The 16,865-nt window shown below is 34.8% G+C and overlaps 2 protein-coding genes across 2 annotated transcripts; one reads left to right on the top strand and one right to left on the bottom strand.

Annotated features, from left to right (window-relative positions):
* Positions 1–10,200: 10,200 nt before the first annotated feature.
* LOC145041516 (kinase C substrate, heavy chain-like protein) lies at positions 10,201–11,706 on the top strand. The gene is made up of 5 exons (XM_078989627.1): positions 10,201–10,417; positions 10,497–10,610; positions 10,966–11,061; positions 11,149–11,337; positions 11,480–11,706. The coding sequence occupies exons 1-5, from the start codon at positions 10,312–10,314 to the stop codon at positions 11,581–11,583; spliced, it is 609 nt and encodes a 202-aa protein (XP_078845753.1). The 5' UTR covers positions 10,201–10,311; the 3' UTR covers positions 11,584–11,706.
* LOC145039447 (putative RING-H2 finger protein ATL53) lies at positions 11,704–12,186 on the bottom strand. Its single transcript, XM_078987509.1, has one exon. The coding sequence runs from the start codon at positions 12,184–12,186 to the stop codon at positions 11,704–11,706; it is 483 nt and encodes a 160-aa protein (XP_078843635.1).
* Positions 12,187–16,865: the final 4,679 nt, after the last annotated feature.

Here is a 16,865-nt window from a genome sequence, read left to right on the forward strand (position 1 = left end):
TGCAAACTTCAATTTTCATAACGATTTCATTGCAAGGAAGTAAACAAATAAATAAATAAGTCAAACAAAATTTATTTTATTTATAAAAGCAGCGGAAAAACATTTGTCCTTACAATGCAAAATCTATTGAAAACTATGTAAAAGGAAAATTTCTAACAACTCTATCATAACTATCTAAGCTCAAAATCCAATCTTCAAGTCCATGCGATCAAGATCCATCTCTTGTGATTAGATTTATCTTGCTCTCTTATCAAGCTTCCTTTCTTTTCACCGATCCTTCAAAACATTCAAATGCAATCTTATCACATCTTGTATTAAGAATCAATGAATAGGAACTTAACGGAGTTAGATAGTGGATTTTACCTGAAGCGTAGTCATACTTTTGACTCTCCCATCTCTTAGATCTCTTAGGTAAATTGGCAACTTCGTCTCCAATGCCCCTTCTCTTGGCAATAAAAGCAAATTGACTCTTTAGGAACAACACATGGAACTACTTCAAACATTGCATTTCTCTTATGATCAAACTTTTCGATCATTGCATGTCTTTCATTGCCATTGTCTATATCCATAGAGGTCTTGAAGGCAGATTCACCAATCAACTTTGCTTTTCTATTGCGCCAAACCATTGCTTATTCAGCAGCAATAAGCATATAGGTGAGATCAATAAGGGTTACGTTGTGGTTCATCATATAGTACTCTCTTACAAACTCACTATATGAGTTAGGAAGTGACTGACGAACCCAATCAACAGCCATCTTTTCACCGACAACGGATCCCATCATTCTTAACCTATCAATGTGTGACTTCATCTCTAAGACGTGTGCACACACCGACTTTCCTTCTTTATGTTTACTTGCCAAAAGGGCTTGAGTGATATTGAACCTTTCAATTTTACAATCTTGTAGGTTAGGGAGAATAATTGGAGGAGGAGGAGGAAGTGAAGCATGATTTCTTGTTCCTCAATCGAATCGTGGAATATCATCTTCACGTGGAATGCTTGTTCCACGGGATTTGGGAAGACCATAGTTGTCGAACTTTGACATCTACAAAACGGGAGAAAACAAATTCAAGTTAGTTGATCGATTGAGTCCTTAGTAAATCACCCAAATGAGATACCAAGGCTAGGACCCAACATAATACGCTACAACCTAGAAAAGGGATGTCGTAATCTAGTTGCAGAATATTTGAAGGTAAGTGAATGACGATTCACTAATTTCCACCATGAAAAACAAAATAGAAATTTAAGTTTTAAATCTATGAAAACTCCTAGATCCTTTGAGATTCATTGAACTTTCAGTGTCATGTTTAAATCTCGATATGCCCCTTTAGTTTGTGACTGGGATGCCGAGGATCACAAAGCGGGTGTGAATAACCATGCAAACTACATGGTGCCCTCACATGTTACAGTCACCTATTCGATGTGCCGGTAAACCACACACGCTCCACCGAACTATGACAAACATTGAGTCATCCTTTGCTACCTTTTCTTAGAACCATTTAGTGTGCCGGTAAACCACACACGCTCCACTAACGTCTTTGCAAGGGCACAAAGTGTAATTTCATGGAATTGCATCAATTCACTTTTGCCTAAGTAACTAAGATTGGGAATTAGAAAAACATTTAGTTACTTTGTATTTCATTATACTTATAATGGAAGGTTTCGTCCTATCCTACCCGTTCGGCTAACGACCCTCCACTAGTCAAAAGTGCGGTGGGTAAGAGTGGATACCCATTCAATCGCCATTTTATAGGCAATTTCCTTAAACACCCCTTATAGACCAGCTTCGTGAATGAGGCCTACTAACGGTAAGACTGACTTTTACTCATACATATATATAATGTTAGACTTTTAATGTTATATATAGTATAGGGTGCATTTTATACTTTTAAAATACTATGTGGTTAACTTTAACAATTACACTTTTAATTCAATTAAATGGTTAACCTAAACTTTTATGGATTTATTAAATCTCTTTTAATTATACTCCTTAATTAATTAATAAAACCATAAGGGTGTATTTGAACTTTTCAAAACATTACTAGGGTTTTAGAATTTAACATTCCTAATTAACTTTTAATCAACTTTTAAATTCCAAAACTTGAGGGCAAGTTTTGAAACCTTTTTCAAAACATTAGGGTTTTAACTATTTAAATTTTAAAACAACAAAACTTTTGGGTTCAAATTTAAACTATAAAACCTAAAGGGCAAAATATGAAACTTTTCATAACAACAAGGATCAAATAACAAATAATCTAAACTAACATTTAATTACATAATTATCCATATTTGATTTGTTTAATGATTTCTTGCAAAACAATTTATCAATTTACTCAAAATAATTAATCAATTATCTTATAAGGAAACAATTATCTTATTAATTGATAATTATCTTTAATTAGATCAAGAATATAGTCATATATATCATAAAATCGGATTTATATTGATCTAACATGATAAGGTAACTATCCATATGCAAAAACAGCAAGAAATCCCGAGATAAGCACTATCTGACGAGTTGAGTCGTCGAGTCAAGCCTGGACTCGTCGAGTCACCCTGGACTCGGCGAGTTCAGCTATGGACTCGGCGAGTTCAGCTCTGGACTCGGCGAGTTCAGCTATGGACTCGGCGAGTTCAGCTATGGACTCGGCGAGTCCAGCCTCTTGATCACCAAAAATCGAATTTTTTAGATATGCAATGCATCAATACAATTGAAACCAAGCTAGGCTCTAATACCACTGATGGGTTTTGGTCATAAGACATCCTATGTGCTCATACAAACCCTAATGCTTGGATCTAGGTTTCTCTATTGTACATGCTTTGAATCCAAGACTATAAACCCTAATTCTAGCATTCAAGTAATCATATTAATATGAAATTAGGTTTAAGATCATACCTTGATTGTTATGTAGCAATAACAATCCCAAATCTCCTTGTAATGATTTTGGAATGCTTAGAGTCACAAGTGTCACTCCTCTAATGGCTTACAAACACCAAGAGCAAATGGAGAAGGTATAAAGAGAGAGGAGAGAGGTTAGAATTCATCTCTAGGACCTCTTTGGAAGGGATACACGAAATCATGTGCTAAGGGGGGTTTATATAGGTGTACAGATAAGGTTTCAGTCATTATCCTTATCTAGTTGCTTGCTTACCAAGCAACCCATAAGATAATCCTTGAATCCTTATCATAGTCGAATTCTAAGGCATTATCACCTTAAATTCGTACATCCTACTCTTAGGATAATCCTTACTTTATTTTGTAACTATCACATAATTACAATTCAGCCCCTCTAGTTTAATTAATTACACTTGATCACAAAATTAATTCCTAATTAATTATTGATCAATATTAATTAAAAAAATATGATTTCTCCTTTAATATATTATTCTTATAACATATTAATAAATCATAATAACCTCTCTCTCTTTATTTATTTCTCCAATCAAGTTGCTTTGGTGAAGGCAACCCAAAAGGACCATGCACCATCGGGTCAAGTACATACCAAAATAGTTATGGACTTAGACACTAATCCAACAAGATATGAATAAATACTATTTTAAATATATAATATTAATATATTAATGAAACTTTATTTTATCGGACTACATATATTTCTAATTATTTTTTTAATATTTATTTGATTATTGTTCATTAATAAATGAGAAATTAAGTAATCTAACAACATTTTAATGTGTATTAGAAGAAAATAACCAAATTTTTAGCAAAAATAATCACTTCGTCCGGAATGGGTATTCCGGACGATAAAAAGACTATTATGTTTTTAGTCCTTTTTAGGTGTTGAGAGAGAGAGAGAGGGGTACCGGTGGGGTGGGTGAAATTCTTTCATTTTTAATTTTTAATTAATAAATTATGAAAGGAAATATACAAAATACAAAAAAGAAATAAAAAGAGCAATTCAAGTTCTCCAGGTACCAAAACCAAAGAAAAATCTTGATTTTGGATCGTCCATGCAAGTTGAAATTTTTTTGGATCTTATCTAAAGTTTTTTAGTACCACATGGACCAATTTTGTAGTTTTATCTTAAATATATATATTTTTAAATTTCTTTTAATTGGTTTGTTATTATTTAATTAAAAAAACTACTTACCCACCTCACCCCTCCTAATTTCTTTTTAATATTTGGAACCACCATCCGGTCACCACCACCGTCGTATTGCCGACCTCTTCACTGGAACACCATCAATCTCCTTCAAAACCTACTATATCACCTTCATCGGAACTTCCATAAGCCACCCTTATACCGCCACTAACAGCCACCGACATCACATCAATATCCAAAAATAAAAAATGGATCTATAAATCAAATTATCCATCGAAATTGGAGGAAGGGAGAAGTAGGGAGGGACTAAAGGTGGGTTAATCGGTGTTTGGATGAACATGATTGGTTCTGGTGGTAGGTTTATTTCGAATGAAGAACCAGATGAGCAGTGGTGGTTTTTCATAGCAATGGTGGCGGTGGTTGTTGATGAGATTCGTCGCCCCTCTAGGCAATCGGAGTTCGTCTCCCTAGCTTTTTTTATGCATAGAAATCTAACCCCACTCTGTTATTGAGTCACAGTCTTCCCCACATTAACCTTAAAATCAACAATTGCAATGTAATGCCTAATTTATTCACTTTCATTTAAGAACTCGCCGAGTTGAGAGCACCCGACTCGTCGAGTAGGAATAATTTGGGACGCGGGTTAAGGAACCTACTCGACGAGTTGAGAGGCCTCAACTCGTCGAGTAGGCTGGTAGAAATGAAACCCTAGTTTTCAGGGTTTTGTGCCCGATTTAAAGGCCTTAATGGTTCATTGTGGCCTCCCTCATCGTTCCCTTAGTCCGGTAAAAACCCTAATTCATGATTTCTATCATCTTGAGTGACTAGGAGTGTAAACAGTGTTTTTTTTTGTGCTTTCTTGAAGGGGGCTTGAAGATTTGTGTTGCTTAGTGAAGGGAGAAGCTTTAGATCTGGGAATTTCTCTTTTGTGGCAACCATCTTAAGGTATAAAATCGATACCTTGACTATGTATTAGATAGATCTCTTTGTGGGGTTTGTGGCCTTAAGTAGATTATTTTGAATTCATTGTTGGAAATGAGCATGTTTTGAAGCGATGATCTTAGATCTAGACATTCCATGGCCTTGTGAGACTTAAAGTTGCCAGCTTTATCAAGTCTTGGCCTCCTCCATGCTCGAGGTCTCTTATGAAGCTTGGTTTTAGTGTTTTTAGCTACTTGACATCATGCATGCCACGTAAAGTTAGCAACTTTACGTGGTATCTTAGCCATAGGGGACATGATCTATGATTTTTAGGCCTTAGAATCACTTGGAAGTGACTGCATGAGTCAAGACTAGGAAAACTCGACGAGTTGATTATTCAACTCGGTGAGTTAGATTATGGTCCCCGATCCTTCTGATCTTGAGTAGACTTGGCGAGTATGTGAGATGACTCGGCGAGTTAGTTAGGGTTTTCTCGGTTTTCTGAAGACTGAAGGAACTCGAAGAGCCCATAGGGGAACTCGACGAGTTGAACTGAGAAAGTCCCGATTCTGTTAAGAGGGAAGAACTCGACGAGTTGGAGGAAAACTCGATGAGTTGGTTCGCGATTTCACGATTTTGTAATTTAAGGAAACTCAGCGAGTTGAAGGATAAACCCGATGAGTTAAGTCAACTCTTAGCGTTGAATTTGACTTTGACTTTGACTTGACCAAGTTGACCCTTAAGGGTTATGAGTACGGAAAGGGAATCTAAGTGGTTTTTTTGGTTCAGGGAGTGAGTAGAGCCGATTTCCAGGGCAGAGATGTTTCAGCAATTACTCGACATTCAAGGTGAGTTTCCTCTTGTATAAACGGGTCGAAGGCACCAATTGATTCCAATTCCAGCCCGTATATGTATGCTAGTATGTTCCGGACCAAGGTCCGATTCCGGGCAGTGCCCAATGTAGGTTTATATGTTTTCCGGAATCAATTCGATGTTGGGCAGTGTCCGAAAAATGTTTGTATGCTTGATGTTTCCGTGATTCTTGCATGTGTCTGTTTTGTATGTTACCGTACTCCGGTTCGATTTTGGGCAATGTGTAACGTCTGTGTTTCTGGGCTTGTCATTAATAGCAATGTAATAGTCTAGGTTAACCTTTGTAACCTATCTTGAAATAATAAAGATGTATTATTTGAATATTATGTGCTTTGTGCTTAATTGTGTGACTTAAATAAATTAAGGATAAAAATATGAGTTAAAATGAAATATTAGATAAGCCCAATATCGATACATGAAGACGTAGTGGTCGTAACGAGCTTTCCGAATATATAAAGAATGCCAAAATCCGAGTTATAACGAAGAAGTTATGACCTGTCGAAGTTTCGCGACAGAACCGACACGACACTAAATGACGTAAAATACAAATTTAAGATAGAGCGATATCTAGCCTTAGTGGTCTAAATGAAAGTCGTAGAATATGTTAAATTGAGAGCGTACATAAAAAGAACGCCCAAATCTGACTTCGTATGAGTAAGTTATGATTTTTCGAAGTTTCAGCTTAGCAGTAGACAACCCGAAGTTCAAATATGAGATCGAGCGATATTTAGCCAAAACTTTCTAAATGAGAATTGAATATCTCATCAATAGTAGTGCAATGACAGAAAGACAGACGAAAACGGACGTTAGACGAAGGAGTTATGATTTTCTAACGGAGTTTTCCTGTTCTGGCCTACTAAAAATAATATAATAAATATATAATAAAAATAAAGTCAAAATTAGCTGAGGGAATCTAAACAAAAGTTGTATATCTTGTTTTTACCTACGCGTGGAAGAAAAACGTTAAAAACGGAGCTCGTATGCGAAAGTTATGAATTTCTAAAGTTCGGGGCGCAAACCCCAACAATGTGTCAGAGTTCACTACGTGAAAACAATGTTCACGACGTGAACTCAGTACTGACGCCTTCTGGAGCCTTCTAGAGCAAGTGGACTGATGACAAACGCAATGACAAATGCCTGAACTCACGACGTGAAATTTGAGATTTCACGACGTGAATTTAGTATTTCAGCCCTATAAATAGAAATCGAAGGGCAACCGATTTTGGTTGCTATTCTCTTACTCTCCCACTCCCGATACCCTATCTAAGCCCTATTTTAACTCCCCGAAGCCCTGGTATCATCCCGAGACCCAAAGCGAGTCCCAAAGCCCGAAGATCCCGAGAAGAAAAGAGTTTTCGAGCCGAAGTTCTGCCTACGAGAAGTCCGGTGTGTGAAGATCTTCCAGATCTACCGAAGAATACTACTTCTGCAAGCCGTAGTGCTGTCTGATCATCTTCTGATCAAGTGAATGTATATTCCTTTTCTTCTAACACATAGATATAAAGTATCCCCGAGTGAATACGTGCTATGTGTATATAGATATATATTATCTGTTACTTGGAATGAATCTGTATATTTGGAATGAGTATTAAATGAATATCTTATCAGTTTTTAAGTTGCATATGTATGCATTTGTATATTGTTATCTACAAAATGTTTGGTAGAACTTGGGTAGATAGTTGATGTGTGATAAACAGATAAGAGGCCTCGATGTTGTTGTTGTTGACCTAGTCATCTAGCGGAGTATGGATGACGACCACAGACTCTTTCTAGACAGTCTTGTGGAACGCTGACATGTTCATAACCTGTAGGTGTTGTGAACGATGTGTTCACTGGTGTACTCTATCCCCCTAATGGTTGCCTTTAGGACATCTATTGCTGAGGAAACCCCTTGCAGTAAAGTCTGTCCCGATGAAAAACCTACATTAGGTCCCTTGTAATAGATGTTGTTTTAGGGATGTAAAGTGACGATAATGGGAATGGGTAATCGGGTTATTGTTGGTTGGTGAAAATTAAATATAATTATTTATTGTGGGTTGAAAACCTTATATGCTCACCAGGCTCCCAAACTTGACCCACTCAATTTTGTTGTATTACAGGTAGTGGCGCAAGAGCATAAGTTGGATGACTTATCAATATATTTTGATATTAGACCAGTTGTTCTATGTAACTGTTGTATGGTCTATCTTTTGTTGTTTATGCTTTTGATCTGTTTATCGAAACATGACATCCCGAATATTGTTATATAATGAAAATGCATCTCTTGATGAAATGCTTTGATAAACTTTATTTAATCATATTTTGTTTTGGGAACAAATTCCGCAACTCTTTTAAATCGAAATGATTTACTCTGAAATTATTTTAAAATCAAATGAAATCGGTCTTTTCTAACCGAGATTTTGGGGATGTCACACAATGTTCGAGGAATGTTAGTATGCTTCCGGACTTCGGTCCGATGTCGGGCGAGGCTCGGGGAATGTTTATATGTTTATGTATTGTAACTATTTATGTGTATTTGTTGATATGTTTTTTATGTATACCGAGCTTTGCTCGATGCCAGGCGGGGCTCGATGCCGGACTCTGTCCGATGTCGGGCGGGGCCCGGTGCCGGACATTATCCGATGCTGGCGGGGCCCAATGAAGCGGGCAAGGCCCATGATATATTATTATGTAATTATGTGATAATGTGTATGATATGTGGTGGTTTAGGGAGATTCACTAAGCTTCATGCTTACAACTTTCAGTTTTGGTTTCAGGTACTTCCGGTAGTAAGGAGAAGAGCTCGGGATGAATGCCATGGACACACCATTTTGTTTAGTCTGGGATGTTTTGCTATGATATATTGACATGTGTTCTTGATATAATGTTTGAGATACTATGATTTACATTTTGACAAGAAGATTTTGATAACTATGATTTTATTTAATGATCTAAAAATGAAATTTTTGGTCTTAAATTTTGGGATGTTACATGCACCACCATCATTAACCTTGCTTCACCATCTTATCAGTCGAGATCCAACACCAACATGATTATCCACCATTTTCACACTTCATCATAAGTCGGTAATGAAGGGTGTATTGATTTCCTTAGAAACCGGAAACTAAGGCTTGGCAGAAGAGTACTCGAAAATGGTGAACTGAAATTCGAATTTGGAGGCGCCGATGATAGTCACAAGGTACTCTAACTTGACCAATAGTTTTGTGGTTTAGGGTTTGTAAACCCTAGCTACGTCGACAACAAAATATATGGCAGATGTGATGGGGGCGAAGTGCATGAGAGATATAATAGGATGAAAGATCATATAGTAATGGTTTCGATGAGATATGCGACTACCGACGGTTGTTCCAGATAGAGGGTTCGCCGGAGGGTGGAGATTGATGAATGAGTTTTTTGTATCCTGATAAAAATAGAAACGGGAAGAGGGGGGGGGGGGGGGGGGGAGGGGTTTATTAGTTATTTATTTGTTTGTTTATTGTTTCAAGTTAATAAAAAATGAAAAAGTTAATTATAACGACAAAAATGTCTTTTTAAATGTACACAATAAAGGTGTGCACAAAACGCATAAACTGCCTGTATCACACCACACCGCACTGCATAATGTGGTTTACAACTTTTGTGGTGCGGTTTGTTATAACGTTAAACCGCACTATGCAGTGCGGTTTGTGGTTTTCAATTTCAAAGTTGCGGTTTAAACTGCACCGCATATATATATATATATATATATATATATATATATATATATATATATATATATATATATATATATATATATATAAGAAATGATATTGTTTCATCACTAGGATTATTAAAATAGTAATAATTGTCTGATTACAACTTCCTAATAGTTAGAATGTTGGTTACAACTTCATCACTAGGATTAATTAGCCTAAAATTAATGAATATAATCATATAATAGGAATTAATTAACAAACATATTACAGAAAGCAACTTGTTTTGTTGCAAAAACATTTTTAATTTTTAATTTTACATCTCAAAAGATCAAAAGGTTTTTAGATTTTTCAAAAGTTATAAAATGTAGCAACTCATCAAACCGCAAAACCGCACTAAACTCGCACAAACTGCCCGCATAAAATCGCACCGCATAATGCGGTTTTGAACTTTTGCGGTGCGGTTTGCGGTTTCAAAAAAACTCAAACCGAATATGCGGTATGGTTTGCGGTTTTGACTGTAAACCGCACCAAACCGTACCGCGCACACCTACACAGATCTAGAATTTGATGCCACAATTTTTTTTTTTTTTGACAAAAACCACTTTATGTTTTGTCGATCACATGACATTTTTGCAATTTTGTCAAAAGAAAAACTTCAATGCATAACGTATTTTTTAAGTAGAATAACAATAACATTCGTTGACTCCATCGGAGACTCGAAGGTCTAGTGGAGAACTGGAGGTAACTCAAAGAACGAGTAAAACTACTCAAAATCCCGGCTCCAATGGAATCAACTAATCCTGTGTTTTTCTTCATCGTCTGCTTCCTTCTCAATCTGAATTTGGCATTCTCCGATCCTTCAAATGTACCTATCGGAATCCACCCTCTAGGTTATCTGCGTGTGCGCGTGTTCTTTCTATATAAATGTGTTGCTGATTTTTAGGTTAATTTTGACTCTTTGTTTGACAGATGAGAAGTACTTTGCTTCGGAGGTCATCAAATGCAAAGATGGATCCAATTCTTTCACTAGAGATCGTATCAACGACGAATTTTGCGACTGCGTTGATGGTACCGATGAACCAGGTATTGTTTAAACTTCAAACCCTAATCGACCCCTCCGTCCACCACAAAAAACATACACTTGGACATTAATCGTCGATCAAGTTCTTTTCCACTCAAATTCAATGATTCCGAGAATACATTGGTGATTACGTTAACTTCACAACAATTGACCCACATACAATACTGCTGAAATCATATTTTAATTTTGTTTGGTAAAGGTAGTGGTGATTGGTGAATTGGGGTTTCGCTTTTATGTGCACCTAATCTTCTGGTTCTGAACTTCTGATTAAGATGATGACGAAAACTGTGACGTAAAGAATCTTGAAGCTAGAATCGAATAAGCTTCAATTCTAATTCCAAAGCTCATGATCTGCAGGAACATCAGCTTGCCCTGCTGCCAAATTCTATTGCAGGAACTCAGGAAGCACTCCTAAATTTTTATTCTCTTCTCGTGTAAACGACCAAATTTGTGGTATGTTAATTGGTTTATTTTACCTACTTTCACTTTTCTTTCAAACATCTTCATTTTACAAGAACTTTTTATATCTTTTATTACCAGACTGTTGTGATGGAAGCGATGAATATGATAGCATCATCATCTGTCCTAATACATGTATCATGGGTGGACATTCGGAATACAAGACAATAAATTACAATTCCAGAATCAATAAATTTAGTTCTCATTCTCCTCACACTAAACAGAAAAAAGTTAGCCAAATCGGTGAAGACACAATCCAAAAACTCCAAGGTAACACAACATAAACACAAACACTTTCCATTTTTGCTCATTAATCATTACTAAAATTAGTAACTTTGATTTTGAGTTCTGGACATGATCCATTAGTTTTTTTATTATTAATTCAGTAATGGCATCCTTCAAGTGATTGCAGGTATGAAGGCGATGATAATAGTCCAAGTGATTCTCATCGGTTTTCTAGTCTTCCTTTGTCTATGTCGTCAACGTGCCAAATCTAGAAGGAGAAATTCTCGTTAATCAACTTATCACTTCACTTATTTGATCTTTTTTGTAAGTTGTAAGTTGTAACATCTGATTTGATTTTTATATTTATAAACCTTAAAAAGTAAAGTGTATACACATTACACAGTTAAACATTCACTCAATATTTCTAGAATTCAAAATTGATAAAAGAACATCATGAGCACGTGGAGTAGCATTGGCTCTACACAGTGGACAATTCCCATGTGAGAAAAGCCACATGTCAATACACGTCACGTGAAAAACATGTGCACATTCCGGCATAATTCTAACTTCATCGTTTTCTTCAAACTCACCCAAACAAACCGCACACGTTCCTTCCTTAAAATCTTTCGAGTATTTATGAACGGTTAACAAGATCGATGAGCCACTTGAGGTTGAGGTGCTGGTTGTTGGGAACGATGATGAGCTGGCACTTGAGTCAAGGTCAACTCTAAGCCTTGGACGGCGGTTCATTTCTGGTGGTCTAGGTGGTGAGGTGGTGGCGGGTTCATCGGTGTTATTATGGCGGCAAGTGACAAATAAGCAGTGGAGAAAAGCTACTAAAATTGCACCTGATATGACACCGAGGATTCCCATAAAGAGGGGTGAATCACCCATTGGGATTTGGTTAATTTTGAAGTTAAATTGTTTACATGTAATATTTATGGTGGAGGAGTTTCGTTTGACGTTGATGCCACGGTGTATATGCAAGATTAGGATCGTAAATTTGGAAGCAAATTAACCAAAGAGTTAATTTATCTTATATTTATAATTTATAATTTATAATATAATTAGATATTATTTGTGAAGACAAAGACAAAATAATAGCATTGAAACGAGTTGCTCTCTTCGCGGCGGCACGGCGTTATTTCCTAATTAGGTGATATTTATAACTTTTCTGGTGATTTGGTTCAGCCATCCTAAATACGTAATATATTTTAAATAAAATATTAAATATTTTATTTTCTGATTATTTATGTTTAAGTAAATTTTTAGCTTCATAATATTATCATGAAATTCTAGTATCTTGTATGCCTGTATGGTGTATATGTCTCTCGAATGTTATATTTTGTGGTCGTCTGTGATTTATTATTTGTGTTTTGGCTACGTTTGGTAAGTAAAACAAAATGTGACAAAATAGAACAAGGCTTTTTGAGTTGGTGTTTGGCATTACTAGCACACGGAAAAGATGGAGTGTTGAGCAAATCCAATATTTGTTTCAGGTTGTGCTATAAATTTTAGGATAGCACACCAGAAAATTGTACTACACTGAAATTTTCCTCAAAAAAATTCCACCGCGCCTGAAAATTTAAGAGGTACTACGTAGTTCTGCCCCTGTTATACCTATAATTTTTTTATATGCCTGGTTAAGTAATCAACCATGGTTGTACTTGTCACCATAACAATCATTGGTCTTCTTTTTCATTCTATCCTTTCTCTGAAAATTGTGATTCAGGTTAAGATGCAAATTGATGTTGGTTATTTTTGGGATTTGGGATTTCAAAGAGTATAGATTAACAGCATTGCTAATTTTGAAGTTATGTTGATTCGGAACAATAATTTGTTTAAATTAATAGATGAAAAAGATTTGTTCAAAAAACTTTGTTAATTTTGAAGTGATGTTGATTATGTTGTTTAGTTTTTATTATTTTATATAAGGGCAATTTGGTATTTGGTAACTTTAAACGCATTCAAACAGCATGTTTTGCTCTAGTCTGTTGTGTTCTAAGCGCTACACAAACACTATCTTAAAGAACTATAAGATATATGGTTGAGTGAAGAGTATTGTGTATAAAAACAACACTAAAATATTAATAACATTTTTTTATCTATATATTTTGTCGATAAACATAGTTTTAATTTTTTTTTATTGTTTTATTATACATATGATAAATATAAATAACTCTTCAAATATAAAAACATTTATGTTTCAAAATATGGAAACACTTATTTATTAATATTGTTGTTTTATTAAATTGATTTCTTGTCTTAAGTTTAACATATATTTTTGTTTCGGTTCATTAGATTCCAAAAAAGTAGAATTAAAAATATATTATTAAGAAATAATCATTATGTACTAATAAATGATATATCTAGAAGAATTTAAAAAAAAACTATATAAATTCATTAAAATATTTGTCTTAAGTGGATTTTTTAAAAACTATCTTATAAACTATATTTTAATTTTCCAAACCTAACAATATAAAATAATTTTAAATTAAACTACCTGATAAGCTATGTTAAGAAAAATATCAAATATAACTCTAATAAGCTATGTTAAATAAAATATCAAATAGAAGTTTAATAATCTTTATTGGTGACTTTATTTTTTAAGGTTTATATTGTTTAATTAAAAGGATATTTGGTTTTGTGTTTTAAAAATGATTTATTGGTATTTTAAGGTGTTGTTTGTTTTTTCGAAGCAAACATGTCTGAAGTCTACGGATCACCTCTACAACCCTCTGTAGCAGAAGAGGTGGAACGAACGGCTGAGATATTTAAAAAAAAATTTGTTTGTATTTTAACATATGCATACTGTTGCAGTAACTTAAAGTAAGACATGGATATGTTTGAAGCAACTGGTTTAGTGTTGCACTACGCAGCACACGTGCAACAGTTTTGAAGTCAGAAGTCTTCTGAAAAACAAACAGTTGTGAAGTGCCAAGTGTTGCGTGACGCAGCAATAAAAGGTCAGAAGAGGTTTTTTAGACAAAACAAACAACACCTAAGAATTCAACGAGTTAAAAAATTAATAGCAAAACACTTCCCCATCATAGTTTTGAAGAGAGTAAATTACACGAATTTATGTGTCAAAAAGATTTTTATTCCACATTTTTTAAAATTAATTAGTGTACCTTCTCTATGTCATTAAAAGTTGAATGCTTAGTTTTTAACAATATAAAATACCTATATTGTCATATTCAAAAGTTTTTAATATTTCTGATTAATTTAATAATAAAAAATATTTTAATTAAATTTTATGGGTCCCATCTTTTTATCTCTTCCCTCTTATAACCCTTTTTCATTTTTTCCTCTCTAACCAGTGATGGAGTCAGAACAATTAATTTGGAGAGTTGAATGTGTTATAAACTAAACTTAATGTTCTTACACACACACACACAAAAAAATAGCAAATAAACACCAAAAATACATAGAAAAACAACTTACAAAAAACTGCTAACAATTTATTAACCAAAAGTACACTAAATAATCAATGGTTTTCATCTTTCCCATGATTGTATCTATAAAAATCAAAAAGAAGGAATACATCACTCAATAAAAATAAAAAATTAGACATTAGCAATACTCATCACTCATCGGTTTATTTTATACAAAAATTAACAAAAACTACAACAATTCATTAATATCTTTAGCAGGTTTGGTGTAGATAGATAAGTCAATAAATGATATTTTTTTCCTGCTAAATCTCTCAAGAACTTGATTGATTCAATAATAAAGGATTTTTATAATTTTTAAAAGAATTCTCATTTCTAGAATGAGGTTCTATTGGAAGTTTGGAACTTAATGTTTGTTTATATGCTCAAATTGAAGACTTTTTTTTTATCTTCTTGATTCTTGAAGTCAAGTGTTCTACAATTAGAAATGCATATTGTGATATTAAATTTCAAGATACTAGCACACTTGGCCATGTATAAAGTATGCAATCACTAATATTGTTCTGAAAGCGATAATATAGCAGGGATAGATGCAACTATAGGAGATGGGGTTGATGTGCTTTCAATTTCATTTGGTGGAGCTTTGTACCCTTCTATCGAGATTCTCTTGCAATTAGCGCCTTTAAAGCCATACAGAAAGAGATCTTTGTGAGCTGTTCGACAGGTAATTTCGGGCCTTCTAAGGGAACAATGTCAAACGAGATTCCATGGGTCCTTACAGTTGGGGTTAGCACCATTGATAGAAGAATAAGGACGACAACTTATCTCGGAAACAAGAAAATACTTGATGGCGAATCGTTATACCAATCAAAGAGTTTCCATCAAAACCTCATGCCTCTTGTTTCATATTGTATGTAGAAACAGTTCTAGCCTTTTTGTGACATCCCCAATTTCATGGCCAGAAAAGACCGATTTGTTTATGCTTTGTTTTTAAAATCAGAGTAACCGTTTAAAGAAAACGGTTGCGGAATTTGTTCCCAAAACAAGATATGAAAACTTATCAAAACATTTCTCAAAGAGAATGCATTTTCATTAAATAATAAAACCTCGGGATGTCATGTTCCGATACAGACACATAAGCATAAACAGAACATACATTCATTTACTCTAGTGATTTCCATCTCCTTTAATCTCTCAGTGCAAAGCAGCTTCGTATCGATACATGTGATACAATTAAACTGAGTGGGTCAGGCTTGGGATCCTGGTGAGCATATAGGGTTTTCAATCCACAATAATATAATTATTATATTCAATCATTAAACAATCAACCCAATTACCCTTCCCCATTATCTTCCTTACTCTTAAGGGTCTACCCTAAGAATCATCTATTCGTTCACTCCGTATTAGGCACTAAGACAATAGCTGTTAAGGCTCCTTCATAGAGCACTAATTCCATAGTTGCTAGGGTTCATTCACTAGGTACTAAATCCATAGCTACCAGTGTAGGTACTAAGTCCATAGCTACCAACGTTTATCTAACAGTACTAAATCCATAGCTACCAGCGTTTATCTAACAATACTAAATCCATAGCTACCATCGTCTATCTAACAGTACTAAATCCATAGCCACCAACGTTTGTCTATACGGTACTAAATCCATAGCTACCAAGGTTCATCTATACAGTACTAAAGCCATAGCTACCAAGGTTCATCCTTCGTCTCATACTCAAACTCATCCATCATTACACCCCAACTAATTTGTCTACCCATGTTCTACCCAACATATTTGTAGATATAACATACATATACAGTTTAACTCATTTAAAACCTATATAAAACATCAATTCCATGCTTATCTTAAATAAACGACAATATATAAACACATAACACGTATATCGTAGCAAATACTTAGTACTTATGTGTTAGAAGAAAGTAACCACACACTCACACATATAAACAACAATATACTTAATACATTTAAACAATACTTGTATTATTATCGAGTTTATGAAAGGGACTATACACTCACTTGATCAGAAGATGATCGGACAACACTACAACTTGTAGAAGTAGTATTCTTCGGTGAAACCGGGATCACTTCACACACCTAGTTTCTCGCGGGCAGAGCTTCGGCTCGGAAACTCTTTTCTTCTCGGGATCTTCGGGCTTCGGGACTTGCTT

This window comes from Lactuca saligna, chromosome 4 (assembly GCF_052625555.1).
Source record: "Lactuca saligna cultivar CGN05327 chromosome 4, ASM5262555v1, whole genome shotgun sequence".
NCBI classification, from domain to species: Eukaryota; Viridiplantae; Streptophyta; class Magnoliopsida; order Asterales; family Asteraceae; genus Lactuca; species Lactuca saligna.